This window comes from Corella eumyota, chromosome 2, assembly GCF_963082875.1.
Source record: "Corella eumyota chromosome 2, kaCorEumy4.1, whole genome shotgun sequence".
NCBI lineage: Eukaryota > Metazoa > Chordata > Ascidiacea > Phlebobranchia > Corellidae > Corella > Corella eumyota.
Genome location: NC_137491.1, coordinates 2,440,784 through 2,459,401, shown reverse-complemented (window position 1 = coordinate 2,459,401; position 18,618 = coordinate 2,440,784). Strand labels below are relative to the sequence as shown.

At 29.0% G+C, this 18,618-nt stretch overlaps 2 protein-coding genes across 3 annotated transcripts; both read right to left on the bottom strand.

The window, feature by feature from the left end:
- On the bottom strand, window positions 1-9,913 carry LOC145742827 (golgin subfamily A member 1-like). 2 transcript variants are annotated; one of them, XM_082560648.1, is made up of 21 exons: window positions 9,721-9,913; window positions 9,234-9,307; window positions 8,985-9,072; window positions 8,486-8,655; window positions 7,920-8,069; window positions 7,240-7,409; window positions 6,778-6,889; window positions 6,415-6,510; window positions 6,025-6,153; window positions 5,327-5,422; window positions 4,598-4,681; window positions 4,323-4,439; window positions 3,800-3,946; window positions 3,524-3,619; window positions 2,808-2,979; window positions 2,316-2,458; window positions 1,959-2,036; window positions 1,684-1,830; window positions 1,116-1,328; window positions 813-899; window positions 1-357 (listed from the first exon to the last, which is right to left on the bottom strand). In XM_082560648.1, the coding sequence occupies exons 1-21, from the start codon at window positions 9,830-9,832 to the stop codon at window positions 271-273; spliced, it is 2,568 nt and encodes an 855-aa protein (XP_082416774.1). In that variant the 5' UTR covers window positions 9,833-9,913; the 3' UTR covers window positions 1-270. The 2 variants fall into 2 exon arrangements, with proteins under 2 accessions (XP_082416774.1, XP_082416775.1); XM_082560649.1 differs by lacking the exon at window positions 6,415-6,510 and having other exon boundaries at window positions 3-357.
- Window positions 9,914-10,121: 208 nt separating this feature from the next.
- LOC145741267 (uncharacterized) lies at window positions 10,122-18,499 on the bottom strand. Its single transcript, XM_082558828.1, has 9 exons — window positions 18,476-18,499; window positions 16,773-17,154; window positions 15,814-15,981; window positions 15,443-15,676; window positions 12,695-15,277; window positions 12,378-12,497; window positions 12,163-12,288; window positions 11,411-11,607; window positions 10,122-10,769 (listed from the first exon to the last, which is right to left on the bottom strand). Exons 1-9 carry the CDS (start codon window positions 18,497-18,499, stop codon window positions 10,668-10,670), a joined length of 3,936 nt encoding a protein of 1,311 aa, XP_082414954.1. The 3' UTR covers window positions 10,122-10,667.
- Between the last annotated feature and the right edge of the window lie 119 nt (window positions 18,500-18,618).

Below are 18,618 nucleotides of genomic sequence, written 5' to 3'. Positions count from 1 at the left end.
TATATATTCATATATTCTTTATAAAAAATATTATGTGAAAATTAGGCATATAAAGTGTTTGCTCAATAAGTATTATCAATAGTACTTCTGAGAACGTTGTAACATATTTAAAACAAGTTCAAAAACAGAAAAATTGGGCAAAATAAATAAAAGCAAAAAAAATTAACAATAATAATAAATAAAAAAAGATTGCGGAAAATGGGACTTGAGCTATGGACCTTCAGGCAATAAATTTGATAGTACCACATAGGTAAAAATCATAAAAAAAAATTATTTTTTAGAGTAAGAGTTGGATTTATTTTTAACTGATGCTTTATTAAGTTGCTTCATACTTGGTTTACTTGAAAACCAGGAGGTCTAAATAAAAAGATTATTGTGTTAATATAAACTATAAATAAAGCTTAGTGGATTATGTATATGTAACTCTAATTTATAATCCTACAAAATAAATAAAACTGTCATTTGGGATGCGTGGTTAAATCATCGAAGCTAATATTAGCTAAAAATTTCAACGATTTTATGACAATAACAGTTCTGACCATATTGACTTGCATATATTATTGAGTTTAAAGGGCAATATATTTATAGATTTAATATATAAGAAAATTCATCAAAAATAAAAAAATGCCTCATAAGTGTCTGTTAATTGAATGGGGTATTTTTCAGAATTGTATTGTAACAAATAAGTAGGAGTCTAGCCTATAGAAGATATGCACATGTTGCAAACAAAACACTGTAAATTAAGCATAATATTAGTAGTTTATAGAAATAAAAGTGTTTACTATAAATTTTTGAACATTTAAAGTATTTACCTTGTAGTTCATAATGTCTTTTACTAAATTTTCCTCATCCGGAGTAAATTGTAAAATTGCTGAAATTGCTTTAATCAGGGGCTGGGCCTAGATAACAAAAACAAAAAAATGCAGTTTACTTTTAATGCACCTTTTTTAGTTAATAAATTGTAGTGCACCTTATTTAGTTAATTTTGTGCCTAATTTTGTTTGGAAATTCAAATCTAAGTTTTTAAAATTATTTTTGGCCAAAAAATTAAATTAACTTGATTTTTAAATAGGACAAAAAACAAATTCAACCATCAAAATTTAAACGTTTCTTACCTCAGTATGGCTGGAAGAAAGAAATCTTAAAACAACATGTTTTAAATACTTTAACACCACTTCACGTTGTTCGTTACTTAGTGTAGGATCATCCAATGACATGTTGCCGGATAAAAGTGAAAATATTGGGTCAATTGTTGAGTTTTCGTTAACTGATGATGACGGTTGTTGATCTTTCTTGCCGTTTTCTTCATTTACTGGCTGAGCTTTTTTCTATAAAATTAAAAAAATTAGGAAATTCATAAATGCATTATTTTTAGTGTAATATTTTTACATTAAAGCAAATAAAAATATAATTTAAATAAAAAGAAGCTTATTTGACAATAAATATATATATATATTTATGTATGTCCAATTTATAGGCCCAAAAATTAAATAAAACTGCAATTTGTGGTACAGGGGTTAATCATCACAAGTAAAAATTAGTTGAGAGTTGTAACCATATTATAACAATTAAAATCCCCTCCGTAACAAGATCTGTTTGGTTGTTTTTTATTTGGTTTTTGCTTTTTTGTAATAAAATTAACTAAATTCCTATTTTAGTCAACATTAATTTATATAGTCTTACCATTTCTTTTTGCAGTGATTTTTTGAGGTCATTATATTTAAGCAAAAGCAGTTTGTAAGAACGTTCTTTGTCAAGTAACTGGTTTTCTAATTTCGTTTTTTCTTGTTCTAACTCAGATATTGATTCTTCATCAGCTACTTGTGTATTCTAAAGATATTTTCACAAATAATTTTTTAACAAATAACTGTGGCATAATCACAAAGTTTTTTGTACACTTTTACTTGTAATTATTTGCAAATTATGGCAAAAAAATGAATGTAAAGTATATTTATTACCTTAATTTGGGCAATTTCTTTTTTACATTCCATTACTTCATTTGTCCTCATTTCCAAACTTGCTTGAATTTTGTTTACCTTTAAATAATTAACATTAAACTAATCATTTAACAATAACATCCACCTAGTACTTAAAATTAATTTTATAACATAATGTAATTTTAAAATGGTGTTTTAAAGCACTGTTAAACTGGTCTTTTATAACTTAATGCTGTATTTTATTGTAATTTTTGGCATGATGTTTCAAAAGTATATTACATGTATATTGATATGCGAATAAGTTTAATTTGTAGATAGTTTAAATGAGTTATTAATATTAAAAATTAAATTTTATAAAAATTGAAATTTTATCTTTACTTCTGCAGAATGATTTTCCAATTGTTTTTCATCCATCTTGTTAATTGTTTCATTTAATTCAAGTTCTTTTGTTTTAAATTCAGTTTCAATTATTTGAAATTTTTCACTCGATTCTTGATGTTCAGTCAACAACTTTTCATGTTCTTAAATAAAAATTTGGTTTATAAAAACACTTAAAAAGTCAATTTTAAAATTTACTGAATTAATTAAAAATTTAAACCATATATATAGTATAATGAAGCCTAATGGAGCCCATTTATATTTGTTTATCCAATTTAAGGACTTTGACATTAAAAAAACACTGTTTGAGGTGCAAGGGCAAATTATCACAAGCATATAGTGGTAATCCATGTTATGACAATTAAACCTGTAAGACAGAAAATTGACTAGCATACATAAAAATTTTAAATTAAATAACAAAATATAAATGGATTCCCTAATTTACATTGCACAAAATTTTTTTTTTACAAATTATAATTTTTTTATTCCAACCTTGAGTAAGTTTAGTGAGTTGAGTTTGCAATTCTAAAACCTCAGAACTCAGTTCATTTTGTTTAAGATTTAAATTTTCCTCGTTTTTATTCTTTTCATCATTTTCTTGAGTCAATTTTTCAAGTTTTGAAACAAGTTTAATATTTTCCTTTTCTTTGGTTTGAATGTCCTCCTATATTAGAAATGTTAAGTAAATTTGACTATTTTTTTCGGTAGTTTAATACATTTACACTTTATATATAGATAATATAACATTATGTTACTTTAATTGTTACGTTTCGGTCAACAATGGCATTTTTGCCTTACTATTTCTTATATATATTTAAATGTTAATCTTTAAAAGACGGAATAGAAACAATTAATTAAGTTAAAATATTTTACATAAAAGTTACAATAAATATTCTAATATTGAACCGGCAGCATGGTGTAGTGGTAAGAACACTTGCTACACTACACATGGGGTCGTGGGTTCAATCCCCACTGATCTCATGCTGTAGCGCCCTTGAGTAAGGCGATATAAACGGTACGAACTCCTGCTGAGCCAGCACTTAATCAGCAGTATAATTATCGGGCAATTATAATCTATAATATCCCAAACTGCCACAGACAACTCGAGACTGGGTCGGAGTAACTAATGTTACTCTATGTTTAAGTTGCGCATTCGACTTTCCCACATCAAGGAAAAAGATGTATACAAAAAAAATACATATTTTTACCTGTGTAGTTTTAAGTTCTGTTTTAATTTTTTCAAGTTTTTGAGTTGAAGTCAAAAATAAATTTTCTTTTTCTTGAGTCAACAATTTATTTTTGTTCTAAAAATAAAAACCAAAAATATTTTCAATTTAACTATAAATTTCATTTATAAGTAATTTTATAAACAACTTACAAAATGTTTTTGTTAATATAAAGTTATTTTATCTTCTTCTTTTTAAAATTGACATTCTTCTGCTAAAAATTAGCATTGTTTTTTAAATAAAAATTAATACTATTACATTTAATTTTTCTATTTCATTTTTATGAAGGATTTGGATATCTTCTTTAGATTGACTTTCCATTAACTTTAACTTTAATAATTTAGATTCATGTTCTTTAGTATGTTGCTCTTTTAAGTTTAATATTTCGTTCTCATGACTTGATTTCTACAAAAAAAAAACAATTACATTTTTATAAACAGGGCCAATATGTTAGGTTATTATGGATTAACTTAAACCAAAAACCAATCATACATTGACAAAAAAGGCCCCTCGGTCCGCATTTTAGTTGTTGAATATAGTTACAACTCTCAACTAATATTTGCAGGTGATAATTTACCCCTGCACCACAAATGGCAGTTTTACCATTTTTGTAGGCATGTTATTTTCTTTATATACAGATGATGATAATACAGCATGATTAATTTTAGTTATGGAGTTAACTTTTTAAAAAAATAAATTAATAATATTTTTACCAAACAAAAAAGGTATTTATATATAAAGTACTAAAAGTCTTAAATAAAACAAAATGAAATAAATTTACTTGTTCTATAAGGGTAGAATCTAGTTCAGTTATTTGTTGCAAATATGTTTTATTATTTAATGTTAACTCTTTGTTGTTTTCGGTTAGGACTTTCAATTCTTCTTGTAGTAAAGACAACTGTAAAAGTAAAAAAAGTAATAACAAAAAAAGATTTCCTAATTGAATTTATCTTAAACTTGTTTAATAAAGAATTAGCGTTCAATACTTACTTACTATTCCAGTGTATATACAAGCATTTATTTTTAACTTCAAATACAGTAAACACAATATTTTACCTTTTCATTTAAATTTTTTAAAGTGGTATTTTTTTCATTTATTTCCGAACTGTCTTCTGCTATTTTTACATTCAGATGAGAAACCTAAAAAAACATTACAGGATAGTTTAGGACAAAAAACATAGTTTAAAATGCATAAATATTGACCGGGTTAGATTCCCAATAAATTTGTAATTATCCTTAAAGACGTTAAGTAAATCAATAAATTTGTAATTATTTAGACATTTTTAAGACCAATCAAAAGTTAATAATTACACAACACACTAAATACACAATAGTACAAATACCAAGATATTAAATAAAATGTGAAACTAAGCTAGTTTTATTTAAAAATTTTAAATTTTTTTTTTATTTATTTTTTTTTGTTTTTATTTTTTTTTTTGCATCTCTTTATCCTCGATGTGGGAAAGTTGAATGCGCGACTTAAACATAGAGAAACATCAGTTACTCCGACCCAGTCTCGAGTTGCCTGTGGCAGTTTAGAATATTATAGATTATAATCGCCCAATAACTATGCTACTGATTAAGTGCTGGCTCAGCAGGAGTACATACCGTTTATAGCGCCTTACTCGAGGGCGCTACAGCATGAGAGCTGTGGGGATTAAACCCACAACCTCATGTGTCGTGTAGCAAGTGTTCTTACCACACCACACATGAGGTTGTTTTCCTATAAGCTTTACATATCAAGTTATAACATAAATTCTAAAAACTAAAATAGCGAAATATTACTTGTGTTTCAAGTTGGTTAATTTTTTCCGCCCAAGTTACTTTAACGTTGTTTAATTGTTGTCTTATTTCCTCGAGTTTTTCTTCTAATGCTTGCCTCTATTTAATAAAAATTAGAACCCTTTAAAACTTTATGTTATATTATTATTTAAACTAATTCAAATGCATTTTTTGTTTATGTCATGTAAATTTTTAAGAGAATTTACATTTTTTAACTATGTGTATAATATGTTTAAAGTACTATATTGGAGAGTAAGTGATGTATTTAACATGTTAGTATAGTTGACACTAATTCATAAAACGTCTTTAGAACCTCTAAAAAATGTATGTGGTACTTACAATTTAATTTTCAAAAAATATTAAAAATATTGAACATTAAAAACCAGGTTACCACATTTTTTTGTGTGACGAAGAAAGTACTGAGTTAGCATAGTAAATGTATACAAGCTAGTACTTTCTACGTCATCACAAACAGGGCTACCACTTTTCTTTTTTTAAAAGTTTTATAATTTAAAAACTAAGTAAAATTATTAAAAGTTAAAACCATTTTTGTGTTTAGTGCACCAACTTTATCAATTTTAAGTAAAAATTTGCCAACATATGACTTTAAATAATTTTTTTGCCCTAACCAATATTTAAACTAATAGTTTCTTTTTTTACATAAAGAGCCTTAAACATTAGGTCTAAACACAAAAAGTTACCTCATCGAGTAAAGCTTTAACTTGTTCGTCTTGTGGTAGTTTTTCTGTTGTTGAACGTTGCTCTAAAGTTTGAATTTTTTCCTCCAAATGTTTTATCATGTCTCCCTTTTCAGTTAAGTCATTGCTTGTCTACAACAAATCACAAAAAATTAAAATAAAATGACTTAAAATTAAATTGGAGGCAAAATTAAAAGAATGTGAGTTACTTTTTGTTTTTAAATAAAACAATTTTTTGGTAGACTACTAAATATTTATAAATATTATGCATGCTACAACATATTGTTAAATGTTAAATGACAGATTAAAAACTAAAGAAAGCAAAAAATGTTTTTGTGATTTCTCTACATATTTTGACCGATTTTAAAATGACTGAAACTATTAGAAACTAACCTTGTTAATAATGGTTAGATTGTTATGTTTCATAGTTTCATATTTATCATGCAAGTTGCCATTTACAAACTCTAACTCAGTTAAACTGCTACTTTTCTACATTAAAAATTAAAGTTTTAAACTGACACAGTTTAAAAAATAACAGCAAAATATAAAGGGTAAATTTAAAATTTTAGAAGAATAGACTATTCTGTTTAGATCGAACTTTAATTGAATAGGCTATACAGAGCATGCAATGCCATATAAATTTAAAAAAAAAGTTATTTTAGTAAGCTTTTGTTAAAGAAAAATTAATGAAATTGACATGATCATTAGATGATAGTAAATTCTGAATAAAAAGAAAAAGAAAACTGGAATTCAAACCTTCTGTAGTTGAAGATTAAGATCTGAAATTTTCTTTTCAAACTCTGAGTTCTCATTTGTTAATTTTTCAAGTAAACTTTTGCTTTTTCCGTTTAAATCAAGCAGTGATGTCCTAAAAAATTTAAAAACGCTTTTTCTAACAGTAAAACTATAAAGCAAAAGTTGCAAAATGATTAATGCTTTATAATCCAGAACTTTCCAAAACAAAAAGTTTTATTAGGTAAAGTTGATAACTAATATTCATTGTAATTTAATTATCCTGAAGAGTTACCAAGTTAAAATAAATTTACAATAGATTAATTAATGATCCGGGTAATAAACATAATTTAAAGTATAGGCAACAGATATTGGTATAATCGAAAGTAAACAAAAATTGTATAAAAAACCGCCAGAAATTTTAACATAATACCACTAAACTGATAAAAAAAATAATATATAAACTTAAATAAAATGACTAGTTACTTTTCTTCCATTTCTTTGCTTATTTCTTTTTGTAAACTTTCAATAATATCCAAATTTTTATTGACTTGTGACTCCATCTCTATGTTTTTGTCTTGAATTTGTAATTTTTCAGCCATAGTGTGATCCAGTTCTATTTGTAAGTTTTTACTAACTTTTTCACCATTCATTACCTAAGAAATTATATTAATTAATATTACTAGTAAATGTCCCCTGATTGTTTTTTTTAATTGCAATAATAATAGTTGCAACTCGCAACTAATATTTGCTCATGCACCACAAATAGAAGTTTTTTTTTATTTTAATGAGATGTTACTTGGACACACACATGTACCATATACTACACACATATATGGTAAATAAAAACGGTTGCATGCCGGTAGTGTAGCGAATCGGTAATGGCATCTGATTCGCCCTTAAGCCTAGTGTTTACAGATAGCTTAAACACACCAAAAGGTTTCGGGTTCGAGCCGCATCAACACTATTCGCCTATGAGCCCGGCGTTTAGATTGCTTAAAAACACGTCATACCAGCACACCCTTCTCCAAAAAAAAATATAAAAAAAACCTCAAAAACGGTTGCATGTTTTAATTAAAAAAAGTTTTTAAATATTACAAAAAATTTTTTTTTTTTAAATATACAATAAACAAAACTTAAAATATATTTAATTCGCACTAACTAACCATGTGTTTTAACTTTGCCAATTCTTGCAATTGTAAATCTTGTAATTCTGCATTGTTGTCTCGTTTCTCAAAAAATTCAGTTTTTGCATTTTCAAAATCTTCTTTTTGTTTCTCCCATTCAGTTATAAGATCACACAGTCTTTGATTTTCCTTTTCATTATAAATCGTTATTATAATAACTTAGTTTTAAATTAAAAAATTAAAAAAAAATGTCTATAAACATTTTTTCATGTAGTAAACTCTTTATTTAACATGATATGGTCATAATAAAAATGTGCACATAGCAGTATGCCTGCTCACCATAAACAGTGTTTTTTTGTGAAAGGTTATAAAGTGCGCGTATTTAAATATCGCTTATTAGGCTTTACGATTCATAGAAATTCTTTTATTAGTGTGGTATACCGGTCATGGCATTATGCTTTAAGCTAAAAGAGATGTATTTGGGTATAGACTTTTCGCCCGAAGTCCAGTGTTTACAAACAGCTTAAACATGTCATAACAGCATGTAAAATATAAAAACCTATCACCTTAAGATGATATAAAAAAATATTTAATTTTCGATTTACTTTATCCTGTGCTTCAAATTTCTGAGAGGTAGCTTCAAACTTTAATTTATCCTCCTGGAAAGCTTCGTTTAATTTATTTAATTTTCTTAACGACATGTCTTGTTGTTTTTCTAAAGTGCTCGTCAATTTCTCACATTCTCGATTTCGCTCTTTTAAAGATTGGCCACATGCTTAAAAATATATAATTTTTTTTCTATTAGTAAAGTAAAAGCATCTATATATAATAAGGTAAGTGGGCAATATATATATATTTATATATGTATGTCCAATTTAAAGGCTTACAAAAGAAATTAAACTGTCAATTGTGGTCTGCATTTATTATCACAAGCAAATATTAGTTGCTATTTATTATAAAAAAAAAATCACGACGATGGGACTTGCCATTTACTAGTTTTTAATAAATCTAACACAAGCAACCATTTTTAGCAAGTTACATCTTGTTTATGTTATTGAGATAAATTACACTTGTAATTCAAAAAAACTTAATTTAGTTTTTAACCTGCTAGCTTTACTTCCAATCTCTTAACTTGACTTGATTTATTTCTTAATAATTTCAACAAATCTTCGCGACTTGAAGATTCGGTCGGCTACAAACCATAAAAAACATAAGTTTAATTTTAAAACTATCCTAAAATAAGTAGAAAAAAGATGCATTGTTTATTTATAGAAAATATTTTAAATACAAAATAAATGTTATATACACTTCTTTATTTTTTATATTTGAGTTGAAATAAATATTTAATTTTACCATTTCTGTTTCCGATCCAGTCAATGAACTTAAACTATCACTTCGAATCAACTCATTTTCCAGAGGATTTTTACCTAAAATATTATTCAAATTTTGTTTTAGTAAATGAAAAATTTTAAGCTCTGAAGCTTAAAAAAAAACAAATCTAATTAAAAAAATTCAAATGTTTTAGTTAAATAAAACAAATACCTGTACAGCCCAACTAGAGATTATTAATAAACACCTTTAAGTATATATTGGCTAGTTTAAAAGCTAATTAGCTTCTTACTATAAAACTTTAATAAGTAATGAGTGCCGACAGCTTGGTGTAGTGGTAAGAACACTTACTACACCATACATAATCTATAATATCCCAAACTGTCACAGGCAACTCGAGACTGGGTCGGAGTAACTGATGTTACTCTATGTTTAAGTTGCGCATTCGACTTTCCCACATCGAGGCTACTGATATATACAGAAAAAAAGTTTAAAATAAATTAGGAATTACCAGTAACGTTTATTCTCCGATTCACTAAAGGTGAAACTCCATCTGAGTTGTTATATTTCGTCGGAGAAGAGGCTTCCACATTTTCTATTTTTTCCCTTAATCGTTTAAACATGATTTATTCTTTAAAATCCAACAGAAAACTTTTTGTTTAGTTTTGTTATTGAAAATCAGCTGCTGCTTACGTAGTACGTGATTAACGAGAAACTGTAACCGATTTGTGCCTGTAGAGATGTTATGACTTTTTCAAGGTATTAGCCACCTGCCTAACTTTCTAAAGTCTTATTAATTCTATTTATCCTCTTTGATAAATTAGACGCCCAAACTCAGAAAAATTTGTTAATTAAAACATAATTACAAGGTTTAAAAATACTAACTAATTAAATTTTAACCATATCTATTAATTCTAGACCCAATAATATATTCAATATCTTAATTATCAGATTATTCTCGAGTTTATAAAAATGGCAAATGATAAAGAAAGTTATATATCATACAATAAAATTAAAAAGTTTTTCGACTCAAAACAAAAATATTCACAATGATAGAAACACATTAGTAAGTTTGAAGGTTAAGTATTACACAAAAAAAAATTATTGTCGATCCCTGAATCGTATTAAAGACTTTTTTGGGGGGTTTAGTGACCATGCCATAACATACTTAAAATCCTTATGTAAACGTTAATACTTTCGGCATGTTTTAAATCATTAAATTAATTTTGTCATTTTTCCGTCGCATTGTTGTAATATTAATTGTATATCATATTTATCATTAACTTTTATCAATGCGCGAAAAACAAAAAAAAAATAAATTATTAATTAAAAACATTCTAACCAATTGTTTAAGTATCATAAATATTTTAAAGTAACAATTATGTGTTTGGCAATTTAAATATCAGAACTAACGCGTAAATGTCTCATAAATTTTTGTAATCAAAAAAAGACAACTGTTTATAAATCTTCTGCAGCAATATTGTCAAAACCCATCGGTGACGAAATAGCAAAATCTGAGTTCACAGATGAAGTTTGTCTGGATTGGTTGACTTTATAAATCTGTTAAAATAATTTGCTAGGTTATCTAATTATTTTATATGATTGACAAACTTAGAATTATACTATAAGGTAAAAATAAATAACTCAAGATTGGGTCGGGGTAACTGATGTTACTTTATGTTTAGGTCATGAAGTCGACTTTTCCACGTCAAGAATAAATAAATGTAAAAAAAAAGTATACTTTAAGTTTAGGTGCTACCTATTGTAATTTACTCTTAAACTTGGGACCTTAGGTTTAATTACAGCTGGTTATATGACAAAACATGCAAGTCACAATAAAAACACAACTAACTGTAATTTTTTTTCAAAAAAATGCAAAACCTTTTTTTTTTTTCAAGAGAATGCAAAATCAGCAATTTTATAAATAGACAGTAGCACTAACTTAACAATAAGAAAATTGGATTATAAAAATGAGTCAAAACTACCATGGTTATTCTAAAATTATAGAATAATGCCTAATCTAAATGTTAAAAATGGGTTTGGTGACTATGCCTTTTATACTGTAAAATTGTATACAAATATTTTATAATTTTGGCATGTTTTAAATCAGAAATTAGTTCTGTTGTTTTTTTCCATTTTTTCTTATCTCTTTCATTGATATGTAATAAAAAAATTAAATATAAAAAAGTAATAAAACTTACCCTTACAACTGTTAAAATCACAAGCAAAACTGCAGCCATACAACCCATTCCAATAACTAAATACTTTATCACGATATATTCATTACTGCCATCTTGTGGAAGATTTGTTGGGTCATTTGATTGGATTTCATTTTCGATGTCCATTTTTAGAGTGTTGCTGTTGAATTTGTTGTTGTTGATTTTTATTGGCGCCTTTTCTGTAATTTCAAATTGCAATATACTTTAAAAATAAATTTTTTTGTTTGTTTTGCTTTTAAAAAAATGTAATAAAAAAATAAATAAACCCATTGTTTTTTGTGGTAGATATCAATATGTGAAATAAGATATATTATTACATTATTAAAGGTTTCTACCTAATAAAAGCAATGGAAAATAAACCTTTTACTTTATGCACTGAAACCTATTATAAACCGGAAGCGTGGTGTAGTGGTAAGAACACTTGCTACACCACACATAAGGTCGTGGGTTCAATCCCCACATATCTCATGCTGTAGCGCCCTTAAGTAAGGTGCTATAAATGGTACGAACTACTGCTAAGCCAGCATTCACACAGCAGCATAATTATCGGGCAATTATAATCCATAATATCCCAAACTGCCACAGGCAACTCGAGACTGGGTTAAAGTAACTGATGTTGCTCTATGTTTAAGTCGCGCATTCGACTTTCCCACATTAAGGATAAAAATATATCCCAAAAAATTTTTTGGTAAACTTTTACTGTCTGTTGAGTTTTATAACACTTTTAAACTTACCAACACATTGGCCATCTTTGTATTGCAAAAACTTTCCACAATCACAGTAAAAACTTCCGTTTGTGTTTACACATTTTGCTAGGTTACTTTTACAGCTATCCTCTGATGTCAAACATTCATCTACATCTAAATTGTATTGATTTAAAAAAAAATAAAATTTTGTTACTTAAAAAAGGTATTTTGTTCAGTTCATAAAATAACTTTTATTTTTTTACCTTCACAAACAATTCCATTCCCCTTGAAGCCAGTATTACAAGCACAAGTATAACTACCAACTGTGTTTTCACATGTTGAATGAATGGAACAATTGTTTTCTTCAAAACATTCATCTATATCTAAATAAATGATATTATGTGTTTACATGTCTATTAAATCTATGCATAATAGCTCTTTTGACAGCTAATGCAGACCAAAAAAAAACAATTTAAATTAAAAAAAAAAGTTACTTTATCAATGTTTTTAAATTTCCAATTAAACAAGCCATAATAAAAACTTTTTAGATCCAAATCAAACTAAACAACTATTCACTTACTTTCACAATAAACACCATCTCCAAAATAACCAGTTCTGCACTGGCAACTAAAAGAACCATTGATGTTGCTACATGTTGCTAAGTCATGGCAATTGTCAGTGTTGGTTTGACATTCATTTACATCTTCACAACTTACACCATTTCCAAAATAACCAGTTATACACTGGCAGCTAAAAGAACCATCTAAATTGGTGCATGTTGCTAAATTATGGCAATTGTCAGTGTTGGTTTGACATTCATTTACATCTTCACAACTTACACCATTTCCAAAATAACCAGTTATACACTGGCAGCTAAAAGAACCATCTAAATTGGTGCATGTTGCTAAATTATGGCAATTGTCAGTGTTGGTTTGGCATTCATTTATATCTTCACAACTTACACCATTTCCAGAATAACCAGTTATGCACTGGCAACTAAAAGAACCATCTAAATTGGTGCATGTTGCTAAATTATGGCAATTGTCGGTGTTGGTTTGGCATTCATTTGTATCTTCACAACTTAAACCATTTCCAGAATAACCAGTTATGCACTGGCAACTAAAAGAACCATCTAAATTGGTGCATGTTGCTAAATTATGGCAATTGTCAGTGTTGGTTTGGCATTCATTTGTATCTTCACAACTTAAACCATTTCCAGAATAACCAGTTATGCACTGGCAACTAAAAGAACCATCTAAATTGGTGCATGTTGCTAAATTATGGCAATTGTCAGTGTTGGTTTGGCATTCATTTGTATCTTCACAACTTAAACCATTTCCAGAATAACCAGTTATGCACTGGCAACTAAAAGAACCATCCAAATTGGTGCATGTTGATAAATTATGGCAATTGTCAGTGTTGGTTTGGCATTCATTTATATCCTTACAATTTTCAGCATCACCAAAATAACCATTTCTACACTGGCAACTAAAAGAACCATTAGTATTGGTGCATGTTGCTAAATCATAACAATTGTTGGTGATGGTTTGACATTCATTTATATCTTCACAACTTACACCATTTCCAGAATAACCAGTTAAACACTGGCAACTAAAAGAACCATTAGTATTGGTGCATGTTGCTAATTTATGGCAATTGTCAGTGTTGGTTTGACATTCATTTACATCTTCACAACTTACACCATTTCCAGAATAACCAGTTACACACTGGCAATTAAAAGAACCATTGGTATTGGTGCAGGTTGCTAATTTGTGGCAATTATCAATGCTGGTTTGACATTCATTTATATCTTCACAACTTACACCATTTTCAGAATAACCAGTTACACACTGGCAACTAAAAGAACCATTAGTATTGGTGCAGGTTGCTAATTTGTGGCAATTATTAATGCTGGTTTGGCATTCATTTATATCTTCACAACTTACACCATTTCCAGAATAACCAGTTATGCACTGGCAACTAAAAGAACCATTAGTATTGGTGCAAGTTGCTAAATCATGGCAATTGTCAGTGTTGGTTTGACATTCATTTACATCCTCACAATTTTCAGCATCACCAAAATAACCACTCCTACACTGGCATATAAAAGAACCATTAGTATTGGTACAGAATGCAAATTGATGGCAATTGTCAGTGTTGGCTTGACATTCATTTACATCTTCACAACTTACACCATTTCCAGAATAACCAGTTATGCACTGGCAACTAAAAGAACCATTAGTGTTGGTGCAAGTTGCTAAATTATGGCAATTGTCAGTGTTGGTTTGACATTCATTTACATCTTCACAACTTACACCATTTCCAGAATAACCAGTTATGCACTGACAACTAAAAGAACCATTAGTATTGGTGCAAGTTCCTAAATTATGGCAATTGTCAGTGTTGGTTTGACATTCATTTACATCTTCACAACTTAAACCATTTCCAGAATAACCAGTTATGCACTGGCAACTAAAAGAACCATTTAAATTAATGCATGTTGCCAAATTATGGCAATTGTCAGTGTTGGTTCGACATTCATTTACATCTTCACAACTTATACCATTTCCAGAATAACCAGTTACACAATGGCAACTAAAAGAACCATTAGTGTTGGTGCAAGTTGCTAAATTATGGCAATTGTCACTGTTGGTTTGGCATTCATTTACATCTTTACAACTTACACCATTTCCAGAATAACCAGTTATGCACTGGCAACTAAAAGAACCATTAGTATTGGTGCAAGTTGCTAAGTCATGGCAATTGTCAGTGTTGGTTTGACATTCATTTACATCTTCACAACTTACACCATTTCCAGAATAACCAGTTATGCACTGGCAACTAAAAGAACCATTAGTATTGGTACAAATTGCTAAGTCATGACAATTGTCAGTGTTGGTTTGACATTCATTTACATCTTTACAACTTACACCATTTCCAGAATAACCAGTTATGCACTGGCAACCAAAAGAACCATTAGTATTGGTGCACGTTGCTAATTTGTGGCAATTATCAATGCTGGTTTGACATTCATTTATATCTTCACAACTTACACCACTTCCAGAATAACCATTTACACACTGGCAATTAAAACCACCTTTTGTATTGGTACAAATTGCATCTTCTGAGCAGTTATGTGTTTGTAATAAACATTCGTGTATATCTAGATTTATTTAAACCATTTTGTCAATATTTTAGACATACTTGAAAACATAATATTGTAAAAAATTAATATATATATATAAATTGGAGATAACTAGGAACTAGACTTGGAACCTTTTGATAAGTGTCTTGTGACTTAATTTTTTTTAAACAAAAGTTAATTTACCATTTGAACAACATTCACCATTCCAACCATTCATACATTTACAACCATTTTGCACGATAGTACCACCATTAAAGCATTTTTGGTTGCATTTTTTTGATTCGTTAAGAATTGGACATTTTTGACCGTTACAACTCTGCTGGGTGAGGATAACTCTTTTCCTGTGAGATAGCCCTTTACTGCCACAGGTGGCGGAACATTCTGACCAAGAAGACCAGTTCGAAGTTGCACAATCAACTAAAAAACAATCTGTTACTTACTAATAAAATACTTACTAATAAAACATTAAAATTATTTTTTTTATATGGTAATTGTTAAATATTAGTTATATTATTTATTTATTTAGAAGAACAGTAATAGATAATAATTGATACCTGGACAACATTGTGAGTTACAAGATCTTATTTCACTTGAACTTCCGGAACAGGAACTTCCTCCACATCTGTTACTTCTGTAAACTGAGCGAGATCTCGATTGAACTCCAGTTTCGCAAGATTGAGTGCATGACGACCAATTTGTCCAGTCATCCCATAAACATGATACTAAAAAATATATTCAAAAAAAAAAATTTTTAAAATAAATACTAAAAAACCTAAACCTTTTGCATATTTATTACAACTTATGCAAAGAATACAATTTTAAAACAAAATTGTAAAAATTTACCATGTTTATAAAAAGTAAACAAGTTTAATTAATGCATCATAATATTATTACTACATAGCTAAACTTATTTATGCTATTTACTCGTCAAAAAAATCTTTCAGGCAAGTTGAAATAGTAAAACTATTACAAGTGTGTAAAATTAAATTCCTGGGTTTTTATTCTGTAATAATGCTGTATTGTTCTTATGTTAACACTAATATATTAAACAAAGTCTTGCTGAGCCAAAAAGATTAATTATCGGGCGTATATAAAAATGTTTAAAACTTCCAGGGTCAACCCAAAGCCAGAGACTTAGTTTTTTGTATATATCTTTATTCTCGATGTAGAAAGTCGAATGCGCAACTGAAACATAAAGTAACATCAGTTACTCTGACCCAGTCTCGAGTTGCCTGTGGCAGTTTGTAATATTATAGATTATAATTGCCTGATAATTATGCTGCTGATTAAGTGCTGGCTCAGCAGGAGTTCATACCGTTTATAGCTTCTTACTTAAGCGCTATGGCATGAGATCAGTGGGGATTGAACCCACCTCATGTGTGGCGTAGCAAGTGTTCTTACCACTACACCACACTGCCGGAGTGAAAGTAGCAAATTTTACTCTATATGCAATAAAGTTGTCCAATTACCAACTTAGATAAAAAAATACAACATATAATAAAAATGTTCTTACCAGGGCAACACTGTAAATTACAAGGTTCAGAATCTGTGGTTGATCCTGAACAACTTTGTTTATCACAAGAAGAAATTTCTCTTGTTCGAGTTTTCGTTCCACCCCCACAAATTTTCGAACAAGTCCCAAAACTCGACCAATCTGACCATTGACAGGCTAAATGTTGATTAAAGTAATTGAAAAGATTTATTGTTTGAGAGCAGGTTTTTGTTTTTCTTGACTCTCCAGAACAACTCCTTCCTCCACAACTGCTACTTCTAGAAACTGAGCGAGATTTTGATCGTTCTCCGGTTCCACAAGATTTAGAGCATGCCGACCAACTTGTCCACCTACCCCATTTACATGATACTGAAAAACAGGAAAAGTTTAGATTGAAGAGATCCTACTAATTACCACACAGTAAGTAATTATTTACCACAAAAGAGGTCCTACTAATAACCACATGGAATGCGCTAACTTTGACAACGAGACACTTTTTTCAACCCCAGCTAACCCTAACCTTTTCTAGGAAATCCTATTGTTGCTTTTATAATAAATTTGAAACACTATTTGCGTCGTCCGCTGGTTTAAGCCAGTAGTAATAAAATGAATGTGGAAAGGGGGCAGAATGTACATTGGAAGATTAGGGTAAGGTTATAAATATTCCTGCATTTTATAAACTTGGCGGACGACGCTCATAGTTCCATAAATTTAAATTAACCAATTCTTTTAAAAAGACAAATGCGTTTTTATAAATTTTCCTAAAAAAACATTTTTTTTAAGAAACAAAGTTACAGCCAGCTATACAATAAATTATAACTAAACTCGAGGTTTGATTGTTAAAATATAACTCGTGTTGTTTGTTTTTAAATTGTTGAACCGTTATAGGATCCAATGTATAATGCTATACATTTGACCCTAGTGCGAGTTGAAATGAGTTCAACGGGTTGCATAATCAAAAGAGAATTATTTGTGATTAAATACGTGCTGATTCTTTGGAGAAACAATAAACTCAAATGGCACGGGCAGCGGCGATAATTAACAATACATTTCTCTTCGTCAAATCACCTGCACAAACGCCAAAAACAGAATATTCTCAAACGCACGAACAGATGGTAATCAATATTCAACAAAAACTGTCAATAAAACCCATCTAAAATCATGAACAGAACAACATTTTAATCAGCGCCTTTTTGGTGCTATAAAGAATAAACCAAGAAAAGGATTAAACCCAAAGCAGCCCTCGACTCATTAAAAACTCGTACGTCAATCACCACCCGTCAGGCACAACAACATTTCGGGTATATAAACCCAAAAATATTCCAAAATAATAAGGAGATAGAATAAAATACTGTCCGGCGGCTACGGCGACGAAAGGGGAAAAATTGGTATCTGAGAAACTTGAGATGCAGTAGAATAATTACTGATCTAGGTTACTTAGTATACCGGTCTCTACCCGGACGTCGACCCGCAGCCATGACATTATATGGCACAGTTATCGTATAATGTTAGTTGTACAAATATTGTATTTAGTAACAAGTTTAACGCCCTTTTATAGAGTAATGTAACTTTTATTGTAAATGTATAAAGTTAGATGTATTATGTAGTTTTATTTAGCGTTTTTCACGTTTGTTTGTTGTTTTAATATAATCCGTCACCACAAGAGTTATTAGTGATCTGACAACAGATAAACAATTTAGTTTAGCGGTAATACATAAATTAACCTTCCGATCAGGAGTCTTAGACATTACCAAACCAGTTAATAACCAGTTTATAATAATGATAGACATAAGTTTGTTAGTAATAAACTGCTATAATTAAATAATTGACAACAAGTCCTACAAAGTTGGTAGACACCCGTCCAGTG